Here is a 20,945-nt window from a genome sequence, read left to right on the forward strand (position 1 = left end):
ATGGGGGTACACATTCACAAACGTTATCGTTTAATTTAATCTGGAGTTTTTCGGCATCATCTGATATAAATATTCATGTTGGTGAGTTGGGAAGCATATTTTTGTTTTTGCATCATGTGTTGTGAACATTGATAAGAACACCACCCGCTGACCTAGTCTTCTGTTTGCAGGCAGGTGTTAGGTAAACATTTTTCAGTGGCAGTGGGGTTATTTGTCAGGTGGGATGTTTTGAACATTAAAGACAGCAATGTACTGCTAGCATGCTAATGAGGCAGTCACTCCTAATCAGGAGTCAACAGGAGCCAATCAGGAGCAATTAGAGACAATTTCCTCCCCAGCTGGGAGATGTGTCTCCACGGTGGCAATGTCACACCAGCAGCTAGCCCTCTTTATGCACACAGCTTGGACTTGCTCCCATGGATTAAAACAGCTCTCTGATGCCTTGTTTACACTGATTGATTGCTCCCTTTTCATATCACTAGAAATATAATGAAATAAGGTTCTTAAAAATAAAAGAAAACTAAAAAAAAAAATGGCATGCTTTGTTGCTACAAAGGATTGGAAATAAACTGTGTCTGATGCTTCTGAAAATGAAATAAAACTTTTGTTTTGGGGGGGTAAAGAGGCTGTATTTGATTTGTCTTTTCTTTGCAGTGTGCAACTTTACAGTAACGTACATTTAAAATCACTGAAAGAAAGAAAATAAATGAAATGGATCCAACTATATTGCAGTTGGATTTTTTTTATTTAAAGTGCAAATATGAAAACCTCATTAATAATGCTAGAAGATAACTGACATCATACTTATTATCCTTACTTATTCATATCCAAATGCTGCAGGGCCTTCAATGGACATGTAAATGCTGCTGTATGGGGCACATCAGGAAAATGCTCCTTGAACCACACATAAATAAATATGTTGGTAATTTCTTAATTTAAATAAATCTGTAACACCTTAACATGTAGCGTAAAGTTGTGTTTGTTATTTGGTTTTCTTTTTTGTATTGTTTATTCCTATTATAACAACTAATGTACCAGTTGTGGCATACTAGAAAAGTAACTAACTGATGTGTTTACAAGGTGTCAATGTGCATGTAAATGTTTCAGCCCAGACTGTTCTCAAAATGTGTTTTTTAATTATTTTGGTTATTTTCCTCCAGTGTCTCTCCACATTAAGTCACATTAACACCACATGAGGCCTCAGTTTTAAAGGGGCCCTGTGGAGTTTACTTTCTAGACAAACTATTTTGGAGGAGAAATGGATGTCCTCACTGGACACTGGATTACAACTCCCAATACTTTATTGACTATAGGTGAAGTAGTGTTTTAACCCAACAAAGTATTACTGTTATTTTTTATTGTTCAGAATTTGATAGAATGTCCGCTGTGGCTATACCACAGCTGTATGAGCATGTTTTTAAATAACCAAGGCACTTCAACGAAAACCTTTATTTTGTGAAACAAAACAGTGAGCAAAATTAGAGAACAGTTACCATTGTGTCAGAAGAGAAGATTTAAACAATTTTTTTTTTTTAGGGCTATATGATTCAAAAAAGAATAGGAAGTGTAGAGGCCCTTGCTTTGAATGACTTCAGTTCATCTGCGCCCCCACAGGACATTACTAGTTTTTCACACTGCTCTGATTCGATCTTGGTCCATTCTTCTTGCAGTCTCTTCCACAGTTCGGTTACTGTAGTGGGTTTCTTAGACATTACTTTGTTGCTAATTTTGATTTCTAGTTCATATGTCACTAATTTAGGTTTTATCTACATAAGACAGACCACAAACAAACTATTTTCTCATAAAACATTTGTAAAGACCATTTTTTAAGCACTTTAAAACTATTCTATTTGCTAGCAGTCTTTATCTTCACAGTCTTGGTTGGTGCATTACAGAATATCTTGACATGTTCACCGCCACCTGTTGATCAATGGAATAGTGTGAGACCATTGGTAGGACAGCAAATCACATCACCCACGCACATGCATGTGCATCCTCATGCAAGTGCAAAAGACCAACAAGACAGGGAATCATTCTCAAAACAACAGGTCAAAAACTCCACAGGGAACTCTCAGAAGGCGAACAGTTAAACTTTGGGGCACTCTCGGCATGCTACTCAATAAGCAGGAAGCAGCAGACACCAAGTAAACCAACAGACAGCTTGTGCTTTTCTCATTTGTAAATTTTCTGACTGAGAACAAGGAGGCCAAAAAAAGGGGAAGACATGGCGTCATATTGCATCATATCATTGGGGTACAATAACTTGGGAAGCAGCCAGATCTGCTGAGCTTGTGTTTCATTTCTTTTGTCAGATGCATCTGCCCCCCTCCCTCCCATTCAGACAGATTTCCAGCAGCTTGAAAGCTATCACAGCTGTTTATCTCATGTGGGGCAGGTTAAAGTCAATGTCTGATTCAGTGTTGTTATGGAACATAACTGGTGTGCTACATTCCATATTTACCAGCTTCATGAAACTTAGATCAAACTGTCAAACTAGGCAGTGCTGATTAAATATGACTCAAGATTCTGTTACTGTATTATACATGTATATTTAAAATGTTTTTAGAAAGACATTTTAGTGCTTGATTGGTTGTAGGTGACATTTCGTTTTCTGATTGGTTGTAGGCCTATTTTATTGCATCCAGAGGTATTTTGGCCTTTAGCATTGACAATGCCCCTTAAAAATTGAAAAGTGAGCGAAAGGCTCAAGAATAATACACATTTTTGGTGATCCCTGTTGATGCCAGGCTAGGGTAAAATCTGGACTGAACTTGCCGAAAGGCTCAATAGATGGTGAACAATTAAAGAAGGTGGGGATGATTGATTTGTTTCACTGAGATGTCCTCAATCGGGCTTGGTTTGGAATATCTTTTGTACAAAAAATAAACCTATGTGTATCTGCCACCAACCTTTTAAGCGTACCCAAAATGTTCTGTCATGCTGAGTGCTCCCACAGAGCACCTGAACGGACATCTTCTCAAGCATTATCGGCTGTAACCCTCCAACATCATATCTTCAGTTACATTGCACAGGTGTCCCAGCCTTAATTAAATAGCCTTGCTTTTGACCAGGAAATCATTCTCAGTGTGTCATTTTGAAAACTTCATGATCAAAACAATATCTGATGGAGAAACAAGACACAAGTTAAATTTGTATGATGTTTACTCCATTCTTGGCATGCATGGTACTTTTAGGAGGCTATAGAGTGTATTAGCATGAGTACACAAGCTTTTAAAGGGATTTCTTATCCTCTGCATCTCACCACTAACTGGTTGAAAAGAGCCCCTAATGTGGCAAATAATTCTTGGAAACTGACGTGTGTTGAAGCAGGAATGAGACTGAGACATATGATGTGTTTCAGCCTTTATGCTTGTGCCATAAAATTTAGCTTTGCCCGTTCATGACATACTGTATGTGAAGCCATGTGAGTAAAGAGGCTTATGCATGGCTTCACACATGTGCATATTCACACAACATATGCAAAACAACATTCAGGGCATATACCATATAAACAAATCTATATGGATGGATACTTGGCTATGAACTGTTTCATTTCTTGCACACAGACATATAACTTATTGAATCACTGGTTAAAGTCCCTCCAGGCTTGCTCTTGTTGGGCACAGACAATCTGGCTGAGCATATTGGACAGGCCAGCCAAAGAGTTGATGAGCGGGACACATAATACTTCATCCTTCTCACACACACACACACGCACGCACGCACGCACGCACGCACGCACGCACGCAGCACACACACACACACACACACACACACACACACACACACACACAAATCTTGCTTGGTTCCCCCCTGATGCCCATGGGAGCTCAGCTGTTGCCTGGGAGCTACAGCCTCTGTCTGCTGCCTGGCACACTGCTCTGTGCTCTCAGGCTGCCATGTAGTGTGCTGGAGCAGAAGAGCTGGATGTCTTCAGATGGCCCAGCAGATGGAGTTGTGTTTATTTTTAATTTTTTTGTTTGTTTGTTTGGTTGTTTTTTTTTGCCTTTTACACTGCACCTGGACAGAGGGGGCTTCTCCTTGCCCCCGGGGCTGTCTGTGCCTTTGTGTAGTGCAATCAAGTTTTTGACAAATTTCTTCCAATGCTGGCTCTACTCTGGTGTTTCTTAATTGCAGCAGGGAAAGCTCACCCACAGAGCTGCAGCCACATGTAGAGAAGCACAGCCGATCAATATCCGCCAATAAAGGCCCTACTGTAAGTACTGTAGATGTTTGGTGCTAGGCTGATCACTATTTCAAAGTATGGATCCCAACTGCGTCAATGGCGCATTGTGTTCAGGTGCTGCTCAGTCAACCCTTGCTGCCAGAGCAGTGGATGACCTGAAGGAAAAATTACTCATTCAAGTTCAATATGTCACCTCTTTCCCTTTTCTTGAAGAAAAAAATATTCTACAAGTAAAGGAAGACTAAATTTATTCACTTTCTACAAAGTGTTTCAGGTTTTCACTAAATGCAGACTGTGTATGATTACTCTGCCACACACACTGCCAATGAAGAACTGCACTCTGAAAAAAGATTGACATTTCTTTTTACCATCCTTTGGCAGGATTTGAGGATGTGATATCCAACTGAGTGACCAGTTTATTGGACTTACAATCAGTCGATCCACTTCCACTTTTCATTCAATGGTAGGTCCATTGTAGAGTGGCCACTGCTATTTCTTCTACTCACACCATACACCAGCGTTTAAAGTTAAACTCTATAAATCACACTACTATTTATTGCTGTCATTTAGCCATTCATTGCACTTGCATTCTGTAATTGCCTCTCCATATATCCATATACTTATTGTTGTTACTGGCGAGGTTTCCAAAACTCCCTTGCACAAGGGGATTCATAGGAAAAAATGCATGTAGGTACTTCAGTACTACCATGTGGCATGACATTGTTGTTTTGTTTGTTATAGTTTATTTAGTTTATTAAAAAAAGACACATGCTAATGCATTAGTTATTTGTTAAAAGTAAAGATATGCTTGCACCAGATTTAGAAGAAAATTCATTTTCTACTGTAATCCTATACAGAAAAACAAACAGATAGCACTATGACACTGCAGTACAAAATTATAAATAAATACACACAATACACTATAACAACTTGACTTCATAACGTTGCAACGCGAGTGTTATGGAAGCATTCGGTCAACAAAGATAAGACACCAAAGAGGTTTGGCTTTTCTCAGTGGTTTTATTTTCAAAGTATTTTTCTGCAGTGAAAGGACTGTCCTCTCTTTGAGCAAAGGCCGGAAGAGAGACAGACCCAGAGCTGAGGGCAGTCCCCTTCAAATAGGGAATGAAACATATGTACAAGATACAGTCAGTAGCATTAGTCACACTCATATCACAGGATTTCTCAGTAGCATACAAACTAAACTTAGTCATACATGTATCACAGGATAAGGGAACAGAAATCAAATCAAATCAAATCAACCTTTATTTATATGGCGCTTTTCATACAGAAAAGTATCGCAAAGTGCCTTACAGAGATGTACAGAAAAAGAGAAACATCAAATAAAATCAGGAGAAGAAAGTTAAAAGAACCCAACCCTCCCACAGTCATGCACAGAGACATACACAAATATATATACGTTAATTCACACAAACACACACAGCCATGCAGGCACACAGATACACAGACTCACACCTACACCAACACTAGCTGTCACTACAGAGACATGGCCGGGCAGCGAGACCTGAGGTACAGAGGAGTCTAGAAAGGGCAATGTCTCATAGTATCTCACAGGAAAATGCAGGATTCATGCTTGTTTTAGGTACACTATGTCCCTGTGTCTTTACAAGATATACCAGAACCATCCTTCATGTAAAGGCTATAATCTCTTCTGTGTGCAGTTTGCACACACATCATGTTCTAGATGTATGACTTCTGCTTGACCGGATTAGGAGGCATGTGTTTATCAGGGTTTTGACTTCATCAATGTCATAATTATAAATTTCCATCACACAAGTCATAGTATTATTTTTCTCAAAAGCCAATCAGAGCAGACTGGGTTTTTTGGGAGGGGGCATAAAGAGACAGGCACTAAACGAAATGTTTCAGAGGTCAAATATAATCATGTTTTGAACATTAAAGCATGTGTTCAACAGAAACGCAAAATACAAGTTTGAACCTGAAATCGAGCATGGCATTTCTCATTTAAATCCAGTACCACATTCAGTGCAAATATTTACATGTTAATGCAGTATTGGGTGTAAACTACACTTTTTGTAGAAAAATAGAGGAAAAAGGCCATATATACTCAAAAAAAGGTGCAAACAGAGGAGATTGATATGACTCATTTTACTACTACCACTACTACTACTGTTTACATTGAGTGCCTTCATGTGTGTCAACCCATGTTTGTCAGTCTGGACCACACTTACGGTCCAAACGTATGTTCCACTCAGTCATATCTTTTGGGCTGCCTAGGGCCTGTGTTCTACGACATGTGCAGATGATGACCACAGGGTCCCTTGTAGCCATACAGCAATCTGTTGCAAATCAGACTTTCATCTAGGAGGCTAGAGCTTTTTATTTATTACCACACCTTGTGTTTTATTTGCCTAACTCAACCATGACTTAACCTCAATTTTCACTTTCCTATGACTGTATTTTATTTGCCATAACCATAATCTTTATCTGACCACAGTTTGCGATGCTAGAAATATTGTTGGAAAAATTATACTTTTAAAAATGATGGCACTGAACCTAACAAAACGTTGGCACTGAATATAATCCCAGGGGATTTTGGGACCTGTAATATGAAAACTCAACTGTTACCACAGTAACCACTAATATACCAGGGGTCCGTTTCACAAAGCAGGTTCAAAAAACTCTGAGTCTAACCCTGAACTCTGAGTTGATCTACTCTGAGATAGGAAACTCTGAGTTTTCAGTTCCAGTACAGCAGATTTGCGTTAGGTTGATCAACTCAGAGTAGTTTGATCTGGAGTTACGTGCACCACAAGTAAAAAAAGACAGCATCAATGGAGCCCTGATTCGACGAGTAACCATGGCAACGGGGAAGCGAAGGGCTACGCTACAACTGGAAATGGAAATATTAATGCGCTCATACGGTGAGTTTGAGCAGGTTTACACCGCTGCAGCAGCAAAAGAGAGGGAGACGTGCGGGAGAACATTGCTGCTCGGGTCAGTGCGTAAGTTTAAATGTAGTCCTGTTGCAATCACAGTAACATCACAGGGAAACTGCTTGAGTGGGAGCCTATTAATTTATTTAATTTAAGTGCAACCCCGCGGGGGAGAAGCGCACTTTGCAGCAACTTAAGATGAAACATAAAAACATACAGGTATTCAAACAGTTAAAACATCGGCACAATCTCATGGTGACGCCTCATTTTGAGCATGCTTTACATGGTAAAGTAAATATTACCGTAAGCAAAAAAACGCAGCGCAACACACAATATCTGCTGTGATATAAGAGCATTACTGGTTGTTAATGTTGGAAATGTAAGGAGGGATGAGATGGACTGTGACATGAAAGGGTGTTGTGCGTATTCAGCCCCCTCGCATTATAGGTGATATTCTGGATCAGAAGGCTATATAGGAGTAGTTTATATACCGGTAACCCAACTAAAAGCACACACTTTTGAACCTATGAATTGCAAGAAAAGCTGGGATTATATTTAGGAAATGCTGAGTCAAATACATTCAACTTGCTCAAAAGATCCATTTCATTCATTTTGTAATTATGGCTGCAGTATATTAAGGAAGTCTATGCGCGGTCTGATAATCATCTCCCGACCAATATTTAATTCTCTGCGCAGTAATGCGTCAGCTTCATCCACGGGATCGTTATCAAAAGGACATGCCATGGTAGTGAAATAGTCACCTCCTGATATAACTTCTAATGTAGGCCTACTGAATGATTTTTATACGTTGTATACAAAAACTCCCGTTTGCAAAAAAACGCAGCGCAACACAGAATATCTGCTGGGATATGAAACGGTACCGCTCAAAAAGAGAATTGCCTGGAAATGCAAGAACATCTATAATCAATAGTTTGATAATCATCTCCCGACGGATATTTAATTCTCTGCGCAGTAATTCTGCACCTTCATCCACGGGATCGTTATCAAAAGGACACGCCATGGTAGTGAAATAGTCACCACCTCATATAACTTCTAATGACTGATATTTGCAGTGATTTTCTGAAAAAACAGACGACAGAACTGTACTACGCCAAAACTCGCGTGCTGACTGAATGAATGAGGAAATCAAACACCGTGTGTGGCTGAAAGAGGGCGGAGACAGAGAGAAACTCAAGGTTTTCTGAGAAAAACCTGGTCCCGACCAGGTTAGTTTCAGAGAGCATGTCCCTCTGTCTCTGGTTTGAGTTACCTCCCTTTGTGAAACGGAAAACTCGGAGTTTCCCTCATTTCAGGGTTAACAGACTCAGAGTTTTCACTAAACCTGCTTTGTGAAACAGGCCCCAGGACTGAATGTGTAGGGATTGTGACTTTATTAACATGAAGAGTTCTTTGTGTTGGATGGTGTCACCGCATGCACACAACAGAGATTCTCACAAATCAACACACATTGGAACCGGATAGCCATACAGTATGAATAATTTAAAATAGTAGCTGTTGTCATTGTTGTTGAAAATAGTGGTTTACTGCAAGTGTAAACTAGCTTGCCTAGCACAACCCATTTTCTCACATTTGAGGCGTGGTTTACGATTGCCCAGAGCAGTTTATTGGGCGCTTAAAATGTCTATCAAATGTGTCTGTACATAGCTCATAGCTCATCGTATCAATTATACCAGATGACATATGTAGAGCGACAGGCAAAGACATCCTTCTTGTTAATAAAATAGTTTAACGCCAAAAGTTACTCTTTTTTCAAAATAAACTTGCATTCTAAACTACTTGGAACATTTTCTAAAGCTGCACCGAAAGTTAACTTTGCGTCTGCTGCAGTGTTGGACCTGTGATGTAAACAATCTACAAGCTTCAGTGTGTCACATAGACGTCGTCCTCGTCTTGCCGTCCCTCCCTCTGTGATTGGTTCCCTCACTGAGGCGGAAATCAGATCTATGGATCCAGACTTCAGAGGAGGGTGAAATGAAATCATGGGCAATGGAGCATGGCTATAACAAGGCTTATTGTACACAGCACATGACATGACATGATTTGATGTGATATAATATGATATGATTTGATATGATGCTAGTATTCCTTATTTCGGACTGGAAAATTGGGTCATAGTTTGACAAACACTTCTGTTGAGACGCTTAGAGACTTTTCAGCCAAGCGCCTTTTTTTGTTGTCCATCTCTTGAAGTGAAATGTAGTCAATATTGTGTTTCTTTTTCTTTCCTTTCTTTTTCTAGGGTAAGGACAGCGCCGTACTGTGCTACTACTATCCGTCACTATGGAGATTATAGAAATGATTTCTCAGTTGTGTGTGCATGTACCTCTCTCTCTCTCTCTCTCTCTCTCTTTTTCTCTCTCTCTCTCTCTCTGTAAGTGTGCGTGTGTGTGACTCTGCAGCAGTGTAAGACACAGCGTTTATAGCTGACTAGTCATGTAGGCCAGTTCCGGTGTAAAGAGCTCTTGGGGGCTGGAGTAGTGGAGGCAGCATGGCTGACCTGTATTCTCCTCTATAGTTGGCCACTGTACAATCAGAGACTGAACCATTCAGTCTCTCTGAACCCTGCTCAAATCACTCTTGTCTTATTTGACTTTGACCCACCTGCCCTGTTTTTGTGTGTGTTTCTTCTCATAAACAGAGTCAGATGAGTCCTCAACGTTTGTAACCGGCATTGTTTTGTACAGAAACCTGGGAAGCATTCTGACTCTGCAGAGGTAAGACTGCTGATTGTTTTGTTTTTTGTTTTTCAACTGCAACTGAAAGATTAGACGCTGTCTTGATTGTGAACCAGATTTCCCTCTGGTTATGGAATTCCATTAATATCAGGGGGATTGGAGGGGTGTATTGAGACATGGAAGCCAGGGAATACAAGTAAAACCAAATGTATTTTACCGTTTAGTTAAGGGTATCACAGTAAATACTTAACAGGAATGAAACAGAATGGATAAGATTGTTTTTGTTCTAGGCTCCTAGGCCATCAGTATTACAATAGACAGTCCAAGGAAAACGTCAAATATTTGTTTGTTCTGTACCCTGATTAAAATGAATTGATTCATTAATTAAATATAACGTCTGAAGTGTTCAATGTATGCAATTTGTTGGATGACACAGTGACTAAGCTTTCCATGACAGAGAATGGAAATATCTCAACAACTGTTGGATGGCATTCACACCCCCCTCAGGATGAACTTAATTACCTTAGTGTTCAACTAACTTTACTTACACTTTGGTTCATGACCAAACTCCTACACAAGCTTAGCTGTTCTTTTGCTATTGAAAATTTTCACAGGTTAGACTAAGATGAACATGGTAAACATTATACCTGCTGAATGTTATCATGTTACTGTAGCATTATAATCATGAGCATGTTAACATTAGATCGCAGTACCACTGTACCAGGAACAGCCTCCACTGACAGCCCAGCATGGCTGTGAACTCCCAGGCTTACTATCTCTTCCAAGACAATTACTGGTTGTCTCTTCAATTTGACACATGCTTTAATATAATTATATATATATATATATATATATATATATATATACAGATTAATCCCTGTGCTGCATTTTATTATTTATGTGCCATGGTTGAAAACAAGTAGGTAATAAAAGGCTTGAGAAACAGGTGGAGACAATCATCTAAACTGAACAACAAAATATTTTGTAATATATAACGGCCACATTGCGCAGGTGAGAACTGCCAATCTACTGTCGTCATACATTTGGCACTGATTGGTGTTGAAAGGGCCAAGAGGCGCACCTGCAATTACATCTTACTACCATAGCAGCTGCTAGAAAAAAACATATCTTAATTCTTTCAGACTACAATTTCAACTCCTGTATGAAAGTCACTTGACTTGTCAAACCGCCCAACCTCCCACCTTTGCATGTGACATACAACAGTCACAATTCACACAACCATTAGAGGTCTTTGTCTATTAAACCTACATTTTTGTTTGAAGACATGACCAAAGCTGTGCTTTTTCTCAGTAGGAGTCTGAGAAAGTGATGAAAACAAAAATAATGTCAGCTGACACAAAATGCAGAGACAGTTTAACTTTTCAGGTAAATCAGCTTCTAGATTACTCAAAGTTACTGTATCTATTGAGCTTTTAGTTGGCCAAGAATTTCTCCAACATTGCTCATTGCACAAGTTCCCGCCCGGCCTGTAATACTGACGCACAGGACTCAACAAGAGAGAAATGAAATCGATGAGAAGCGAGATGATGAGTTCTTTCTGGGTTCAGTGGGCGGACATTTGAGTTCTAAGAAACGACCAAGTAGAAACATGGACAAGAGCACGGCTGTGTAAAAATTCACCTCCCCCCGGAGCTCTTCAGCCTCCGCTCCACCCCAATGCAGAACATGTTGCAGCTAATGTAAGCACAGACAACGCTCTTAGGAGGGACTGTCATTAGTCATGGATTTTTTTTGTTTCTCTGTCTTGAAAACATGGAAGAAAAAGCACTCTATGTTTAACTGTTTATTTTATGCCAAGGATATTATTCCAAATATTTTTGCAATGTTAGGTCTCCACTTTTCTTGAATATACCGTACTAAGCACTGTTTTATTTTTTATAATATATTAAGTCATATATCAATATCCATTTAAATTGAAAAATGTTGCTACTTGTGTCAAATATTGTAATGCTATTAATCGTGATTAATTAATTACAAAGCCTCTAATTAATTAGATAAATTTTTTTAATCGTGTCCCACCATTAGTAAAAATGCACCGCTAACTGGCTTGTGTGTCCTTTACTAGCAACACATTGAAATAAAGTCACTGATGCTGTGTAACTGTAGAACCATATTCCTGCTTCTAGTGAGTGTCACGGCAAAGTCAGGGCATTTTACATCAGTGCTGCAGGGAATGTTCCAAGTTAAATGAAAAAAAGGAGTTGATGCAGAAAGAACTATGAGCAGTGGGTGGCCTCATGTATGTCTTGTATCTCCGTGAGTAAGGGGATTTCTTTGAGGAAGTTGCTGCTTGTATGATGATTAACATACATTCAACACAGCAGTGTGTGTGTGTGTGTGTGTGTGTGCGTGTGTGTGTGCAAACTGGAATGCATGCATGCTACTGTGAGTAACAGCCTGTTATCTTTGACTGTGGTTGTGCTGGTAAAGAGCTCCCCATTATGATAATGTGGTGGAAGCACATAATGAACTGGTAACATATGGAATCAGAGAAACGAAGTAGACACTCACTCTCACCAGTCCTCCCACGTTTGTTCTATATCTTTGGATTGCCTGCTGCTCTCCATATTTTTAAGCTCCGCTTCACTCCTTGTCTCCTCTCTTTTTATGCATTTGGTGCTCCCCTCAAGGAAAAGAAGCTGCGTTTAAGGCAAGAGACTAGATGACACAAACATTTAAGTTGACTGATTGTGTTTTGGAATGGTGAGAGGGCGATAGTGCGTACAGGATACAGTGATGATGTGAGGAACTGGGAAACGGATCATGGGCTGCTGAACATGTTCGGCCGACTGGAAGCCTACAGTGTCAGTACTTCCAGTATAGCAATTCACTTTTCCCTGATTGTCTCATTCCACATGATTGATAGTACCTATGAAAAGCAGAAATTGAAATGCATACTAAACAGGCATGGAGAATGTAGAATACAATGCCCCAAAAATTGTACAAGATAAGCTATTGAAAAATAATGCTTCAAAGGGAAATCCTTAAACTCTTTAGGGTTTACTCGGTAGGTAGGATTACGTGTTTGCTCCTGAGCAGAGCACAAAAGCTCATCAGGAGAAGATGAGTCAGTAATCTGTCACATATTTTATTGCTGATCAAACAATTGATGTGATTTGGATGGTTATTTATAAGCAAACTGGATACATATTGGAACTGTTTAAAGTGGCTCAAATTAAGTCCTTTTGTGCAAAGTGTGTGTGACCTTTAATAAACTAAAGACAATTCTCTTTTTCAACTCACTTATGGGACATTTTAATAGAATTGTTTATGGATGTCACAGTTTGCGATTTTGTTTGTCATAGTTTGTTTGTAGTACTTGAGTCCAATCTATATCTCAAGTCTGGACTTGAGTCCACTTTTTCTAAGTCTTACACTTGTCTTGGTCTTGTGCCTTGTTGGACTTGAAATAGTCTTGGAGTCAGCTATTGAGAACTAAAGAAGAATTTGTTCCTGGCTGCTGATTCATGATCAGTTATGCAGAATGTTCCCTAACTGTTCTGCATTGTTTGATGACAGAAGATTGATCAATATTTTTTATAGATCCCTATTAATTCCTAATCACTACATTGGCATACTATAAATCATAGATAATTTTAAACAAATGATGACTTGAGGTGATTATCTCACTTTTTTTTATAGACAGATATCTGCAAAACTGACTTTTCCATCAGCCTCAGCTTTACTTTATGTTTAATGCCAATTTGCAAATAGCAGCATGTGAACAAACTAAACTAAGATGGTAAGCATGGTAAACATTGTGTTTGCTAAACATCATGAAGTTAGGATGGTCTGTGCTAATGTTAGCATTTAGCTCAAAACACCACTGTGGCTATAGCACAGATTTTTCTCTGATGTTTTTCTTTCTCCCTCTAGAAACAGCACAGTTCTCAACTCCAAGGTTTTGTCAGTGACCATCAAGCCCACCCCTGCTTCCCTCTCTGCTCCAGTTGTAGTTGAGTTCTCTCACCTGTACAACGTGAGTGACTTTTTGACATTCCAGATATTTATCTTTAATGTTATTATATTGTATTTACAGTACTTATCCATGGCGATCATGTTTTTATCTGTTCCCCATACATTAGGGCACCACCAATCAGACCTGTATATCCTGGGACGAGAGCGACAGGTGAGATCCACCATACTGTTGATCTATCATCTGACCATGCTTGCACCCTAACCTGCTCATGTTTGGACCTGTATTGACATGACTCTTTGTAAGATGTTGATGTGTAAAGATTTAGATCTAGCTTTTCTGGAGCTTGCTAACTCAGTAACTCAGTGACCGGTTATTTCAGACTCTACTGCACCACTGTCTGTGTATGCCCCATATCTTTTGTGTATCCTCTGTGGAATCTGTGGAGGTGTTCTTGTCATGTGTATATACTAAAATTCAGTACGCTGGATCATATTTCTGCTAGTATTTATTCATCCTTCATCATGCATCCATCTTCTCCAAAAGATGGACCTCAGTAAATTTGGTGACCTCATTATATTGACCTCAAATATTAAAGTCTAATTGGCTGTTAACCATTAAATTTGCCGAGAACATTCATGCTCCCCAGAAGACATACCTCTTTGATGTCCATGGCCCATGGACTTACTAGCTCATTTTCCAGAACTCAAAAACATTTGATCCCTCCTACTAATAATAGTCAAAGAATAACAAAAAAAATGAAATCATAAGTTTCTGTCCACCTGCTTTTTTGAACAATTTCATTATCCGCAAATAGAAGAACCTGTATGAAAAATTTGAAAAATAAGTCATCTCATCCTAACTTCAACCACTTAATCAGGGTCTAGTCTCGGGGGCAGCAGCTCTAGCAGCCGACCCCAAATTTCCCTTTCTCAGGTCACATTAATCAGCTCTAACTGGGGGATCCCGAATCGTTCTCAAGGCATTTGTGGAGATATAATTTCTCCACCTAGTCCTGGGTCTTCCCCGATGCCTCCTCCCAGCTGGACGGGCTTGGAACACCTCCCTAGGGAGGCACTCAGGGGGCACACTTACTAGATGGCCGAATCACCTCAATTCGCATTTGCATTTCATCACAAAGGAGCAGCGGCTCTACTCCGAGTTCCTCATGGATGGCTGAACTTCTCACACTTCTCTAAGGGAGATGCCAGCCACTCTCCTGAGAAAACCCATTTCAGCCGCTTGTACCCACAACCCCATCATTTCGGTCATGACCAAGTTTTCATGACTATAGGTGAGGGTAGGAACGAAGATTGACCGGTAGATCGAGAGGTTTGCCTTCAGACTCTGCTCTCGGTGCTGTAATACTGCCCCCTCTGCTCCGATTATCCGGCCAATCTCACGCTCAAAAAAAAGTATTTAGCTGAGGTGGAAAGCTTGTGGGACAACCTTCAATGGACATGTGATGGAATTCAACAGAAAGAGGCTTATCAAACATTATCAAATACATGAACCATTTGACTTAAGACAAAAATTGACACAATATTCATAATCTGTGGGGCACTAAGCAGACTGCAACCTCCCAACCTCCATTAAAGTTAACCGGAGCTCTTTTATATCGCCATTTCTTTGTGAATTAGGACCAAATGTATCTCTGTTCACCCAACACTTTTCCATCCAATTGTCGAACAACTGTGGATGGAAACACGCATGAATCCAATTTTTTCTTTGTCGGTTTTCTGGAAATATGTGTACAATTTGGATGGAAGATATTTAATGGTTAATAGACAATATCTGTTCAAATAATCTGAAATCAGGTTAATCCCCTTGTCCTCACAGTCAAACTGCATAATTCTTGCAAGCTTACACTGGTTGGTCCCAGTCCCATTTGTAAATACTCAATGGAATAGGCTACTTGCCAACCCACATGTAGTATGTAGCATATATGGTAGTTCCAAGTGGGTTTTTTGAAAACGCCACTTTCCCTCTGAAAGTTCTAATACTATCTTGACAAAGTCAGTGCACTGCTCCCCAGTGAAAGGTGCTGAGTGTGTTGGACAGCTCCTCAGCTCTTGTCTAGGAAAACGCTAACCCATCGCTATGACTGCTAAGACACTGATGCAGCATGTGGAAAATTAAAAGTGTCGCTCACAGCTTTCCTCCCCCTCCGAGCCCATGCGCACACATCAACATGTACGAGAGAGAGAGAATGGCAGAGCGAGCATGCCAGAAAAGGAGAAAAAAACAACATATTGAACAGTTAAGTTTAACTGCTTGTGTGGCCAGAAAGCACTGCACTTTTGCTCCTTGCTCTCAAGTGCCCTATTAGTTTAAGACAAAAATGGTTTGAACATGTTAGAGTGTGAGCATAGAGCAAGGGAAAAAGTGAGTAAAAAAGGGAAACATTTGGCAGCCTTATTGCAATGCAGGTTTTGGACATTTGCATTTAGATAGGTATGTACACTTGTAGACAAAAAGCAGTACATTCATCGCTTCAGTCAAAGGATTAACACAAGTTTGGCCTGCCAGATATAGACATAGCGAGACAAAGAGAAAGAAACATTAAGATGGAGGTGATTTGGGGGGAAAGAAGGAATGACTATTAATAAAAAGTATATAGTTGTTATTGTGACAGCCTGGTCTAACAATGAAAAAGTATAAATATAGTTTCAAAGGGAAAATATCCACAGTCATTCATACATAAATGCTTCCCGCAGTGAGGAATTCTGAATAAACTCTGAAATAAAAGCTGTATGTACTGCAGAGAGAAACAGACCTTTCCTTGAAAGGTTATGTTAATTATATTTGTTCATGAAATAATAGCAGTTGTTTCTGCTGTTTTGTTTATCCATGAAACTCACATTAAAAGCTAGTGAAGTGGTTCTGTTCTTTTTACAATCATAGCGCCCTAAGCCAGCCAACTCCCAATGTAACATGCATTTACACAGAGGATTATCAGGTTTAGCAATTCCAGATTACTATTTAAATATACTATTCTATTATATCAATATTAAGTTAAAATAATACAGGCCCATTCTCAGTTACTCAGAGTAAAAGCCTGCAGATCTGCATACATACATACATTTACAGATAAATATTGAACTTAAAAGAAACAATTAATACAATCAAATACACTAATGTGTTGTGCTCTTGATGTGTGAAGAAAGAGAACAAACGGAGGGTCTGACTCTATTTACAGGAGCTTTCTTGTCTTGTTTTCATGTATACCAGGGGTGAGAGAGCAACATTACATGTATGATGTGGGGAAATGCAATACCAAAATAAATGTGCTATCTGACAATGATGGATGTATGTCTTCCACAAGGAGCAAAAAGCATTCTGTCAGATCCAGTCTTCTCAGATATGGTGGAGTTATAAAGCACGTACTATGCTGAGGGCTAAGATGTATCAGTATGACTTTGAGCTCTGTATACCGTGGAAAATATTTCTCTCACTTGCTCTTGAAAATCTACCATGCTGGAAAGCATGTTTACTGTGAGTTGTCATATCATTACAGGAGCTGCAGCATAACTGCATATTTAGAAAATGTAACACATAGTTAAGGTACAGTATATGTTGGAATTATTTTATTGGAATTATATTGTAATTGGGTGAAACAATATTACAAATGCATGATAAAGGGACAATGATACAATAAATCTTACTGCCCTCATGGCCCTTCCTCAAGGCACCCACTTTGGAAACTGCTGGTGTAGTGGCTTAAAAAGGTATAATCATGCAACCTGCAACTCATCACTTATGGCCGTTTTGTCAGGATCTTTTGGTGTCAATTGTCAATGCACCAGGTTGCCATGTGTGAAATACTTTTGATGCTCTACTAAGGTCACTGTTTTAAACATGGGGAACATGTAGTCATTGTTGTGAATTCAAACTAAACTATGTGGTTAGGTTTCAGGGCGCACTCACACTGTCCATTCGTACCATGCCCCTCTCCCTCTTTCCGCGAAGCCCAGGCCCGCTTTTACTCACATTACTTGAAATGATTTGGACCACGGCTTGTTTACCTCTTGCTTATACGTCATCACCCCTCTGAGATTTAGGGTTGTCTCACTTTTTTGGAGTATTTTCATCTGACAAATCGGTCACACTCCACATGCTTGCATCTGTGCTTTACTAAAGCCCACCTCTCTCAACCGAGCCGCTGCCTGGGCGTGGTACAGTTGTTCTAACAATGGTTAAACGAACTAGACTTTAGCCATGAAGCGTGCTTGGGCACAATACGAAGGGACAGTGTGAGTGTGCCCTTAGTCCAAAAATGAAAGGGTTAGGAAAAGATCGTAGGTGGGCTTTAAATGAGTGCAATATTAATGTAACTACAGTGCCACACTGGACATGAACGGGACCGGACCACAGTCTCCGGGATGAAAATGGTGTGTTTAAGTCAAGTTGGTACATGGAAGTTTGTATGGAAACTAGTATGTTGCAATGGCAATGGTACACATAAAAATGGCCACTGCTCTGACCATTCTGCTGTGTTAATTTGATTGAGGATGCCCTTTCTACTCATACTATTTCTATGGTTGAGATTTATTGACGGGTGCTTAACACAAATTGAAACAATATAGAAATTGAGAGCAGCAGATTGCTGTTGTTGGCTTTTCATGGAGACTTCTGTGGAAATGTACATCATACACAATTTACCATGGGTGCCATTACAGTACAAGACGTTTCACTGCACTAAGTTGACCAGTCTTTATATGTGTATGCAATATTATTTAAGTATTGGTCATTATACGAATACTAGCTTACTATCTTTAATTCATGGTGCATTGGTATATTTGCTGTGTGCTGTGTATACCTTTTAATAAGACCTTGATAGATTGTGAGAGTTTTATGTGTTTTTCATGATATTGACCTCTGGGATGTCACCACTATAAAGTATAAGGAACAACCTAATGTAGGAGAGACAATGACAGAAACCTAGCAAGGACAAATAATTTAATCTCTTGGTGTTTAGGTGTGGGGTAGGGGATGGGGGGGGGGGGGGGGGTAGACATGTTCCATGCAAAATTAAAATCTATCTTGGACAGCATGATTAATGAGTTAATATTTGGGAGATAAAATGGAATCTGTGGAGGCGTTCTTGTCATGTTGATAAGAGCTGTGAAGCAGCCTGGGCCTTCACTTGCACCTGGCTTCAATCTCCTGAAATCAATAACAAGAACATCAGCAGCTTCTTTCTGTCTTTCTCACTCTCACTCACACTGACATTGTTACTTAGTTTTTTTCACAGTATGTCTTACCTGATGTACTATAAATACACAAAAACACAAATAAACAAATTTTTTGATGAATTCACCTTTTGACTAACTTTCCCATTAGGCTTTATGGTAGTTCATTTCAAAGAGATCTCATAATATGTTATGCCTTTAGACATGACAGGAAATGAGAAAAGAGAAAAGAGAAAAATGGGGAAAATGTACAAAAAATAAGTCTCTGCTTAGACATACACCATGGATGTTGCAGTTTATGTTAAGTGCCCTGAACCCCTTGGCCACCATGTAAATGTAAAGACTCTCTTTTACTAAAAAATACAAAGTGAAGGGGATGTGCAATAACATAATACAGTTAGAAATCACTGCATCCTAGAGCTTAAAGAGAAAAAAATTAGTTTGGACAAGAAACCAACATTTGTTTTAATTATTTTGAATGCACCCCATAACCACTTGCTACTCACGTGGTTAGTATCTTTGGATAAGAACAAAAGAACAGTGGTGTAAATACAGAAGAACACTTTGCAATTGGAACATGCTCAGATTAGCCAGACCACTTCTGCATTCTGATCAGATCTTAGGAAAGAAAAACATGCCGAGACCATTCAGCAGCATCAGTTTGGGAGACTGTTAAGGGACCAATATGATGTGCATAATGTCTGCTCTGATGACCTTCTAGTTAGCAAGGCTACAAAAAAGTGGCCAACAGATGTCTTAGGCTGTCTCTATCGTGTACAGCTTGTACATCGTAGAAGACTCTTGTTAGTAGCACACATTACTTTAAAACCTTGAAGTCCAAATTATCTCTCTCTGTATACACACACACACACACACACACACACACACACACACACACACACACACACACACACACACACACACACACACACACACACACACACACACACACACACACACACACACACACACACACAAACACACACACACACACACACACAAACGCACACACACTGGAGATCAAAATTCAAGAACAATTATATATATACTTGATTTATTCTAAAATGCTGTTTTTTTATACCGTTCAGAATTTGATAGAATATCCACTGTGGCTATACCGCTGCTGTAGTAGCATGTTTTTTTTTTAAATAACCAAGGCACCTCAACAAAAACCTTTAGTAAGCAAAATTATAGAACAGTAATCATTGTTTCAGAGGAGAAGATTTAAACTTTTTTTTTTCTTTGGGCTATAGGATTTAAAAATGAATAGGAAGTGTAGAGGGCCTTGCTTTGACAGACTTCAGTTCATCTGCGCCCACAGGACATCACTAGTTTCTCACACTGCTCTGGTTTGATCTTAGTCCATTCTTACTGCAGTCTCTTCCACAGTTTTGTAACTATAGTGGGTTTCTTAGACATTACTTTGTCGCCAAGGATTTTCCAGATATTCTCTATGAGGTTTATATCTAGACTCTTGGCTGGCCATTTCATTGTTTCAATATTCCTAGCTTCAAGGAACTGCGTAACCCGTTTTGCGGTGTGACAGGGGGCAATGATTTGCATTAAAATTCCGGGCTGATTGCATGTTGGAGGTTCACATAAACATTTGCATTCACCCTGCCATGTAGCTGTACAAGAGGCCCAACTCCTGCTGCAGAAAACATTTCATAAACCCTGACATGACATTACTTAAGTTCAATTTATTTGGGTCTGATGGGAAACCTTATGTTTGGCGTAGGACTGGGGAAAGACTGAACCTAAAGTGTCTAAAGAAGTCAGTTAAAGTTCGAGGAGAAGGTCTCAAAGTCCAGATCTAAGACCCATAGAGAATATCTGGAAGATCCTTTGCTACAAAGTAATGGCTAAGAAACCCACAACAGTTATTGAACTGTGTAAGAGACTGCAAGAAGAATGGACCAAGATCAAACCAGAGCAGTGTGAGAAACTAGTGATGTCCTGTGGGCGCAGATGTGCTGAAGTCATTCAAAGCAAGGGCCTCTACACTTCCTATTCATT

At 39.6% G+C, this 20,945-nt stretch overlaps 1 protein-coding gene across 1 annotated transcript in view; it reads left to right on the forward strand.

Moving 5' to 3' along the window:
- adgrb1a (adhesion G protein-coupled receptor B1a) overlaps positions 1–20,945 on the forward strand; it is a gene marked incomplete at both ends in the record, with an annotated part of 111,842 nt that overhangs the window by 44,818 nt on the left and 46,079 nt on the right. Inside the window, 3 exons of the mRNA XM_083919010.1 lie at positions 9,764–9,839; positions 13,698–13,800; positions 13,907–13,950. Coding sequence (XP_083775136.1) covers positions 9,764–9,839; positions 13,698–13,800; positions 13,907–13,950 — 223 coding nt within the window. The remainder of the gene's footprint in view (positions 1–9,763; positions 9,840–13,697; positions 13,801–13,906; positions 13,951–20,945) is intronic.

Source organism: Echiichthys vipera (assembly GCF_963691815.1).
Source record: "Echiichthys vipera genome assembly, chromosome: 8".
Taxonomy (NCBI): Eukaryota; Metazoa; Chordata; class Actinopteri; order Perciformes; family Trachinidae; genus Echiichthys; species Echiichthys vipera.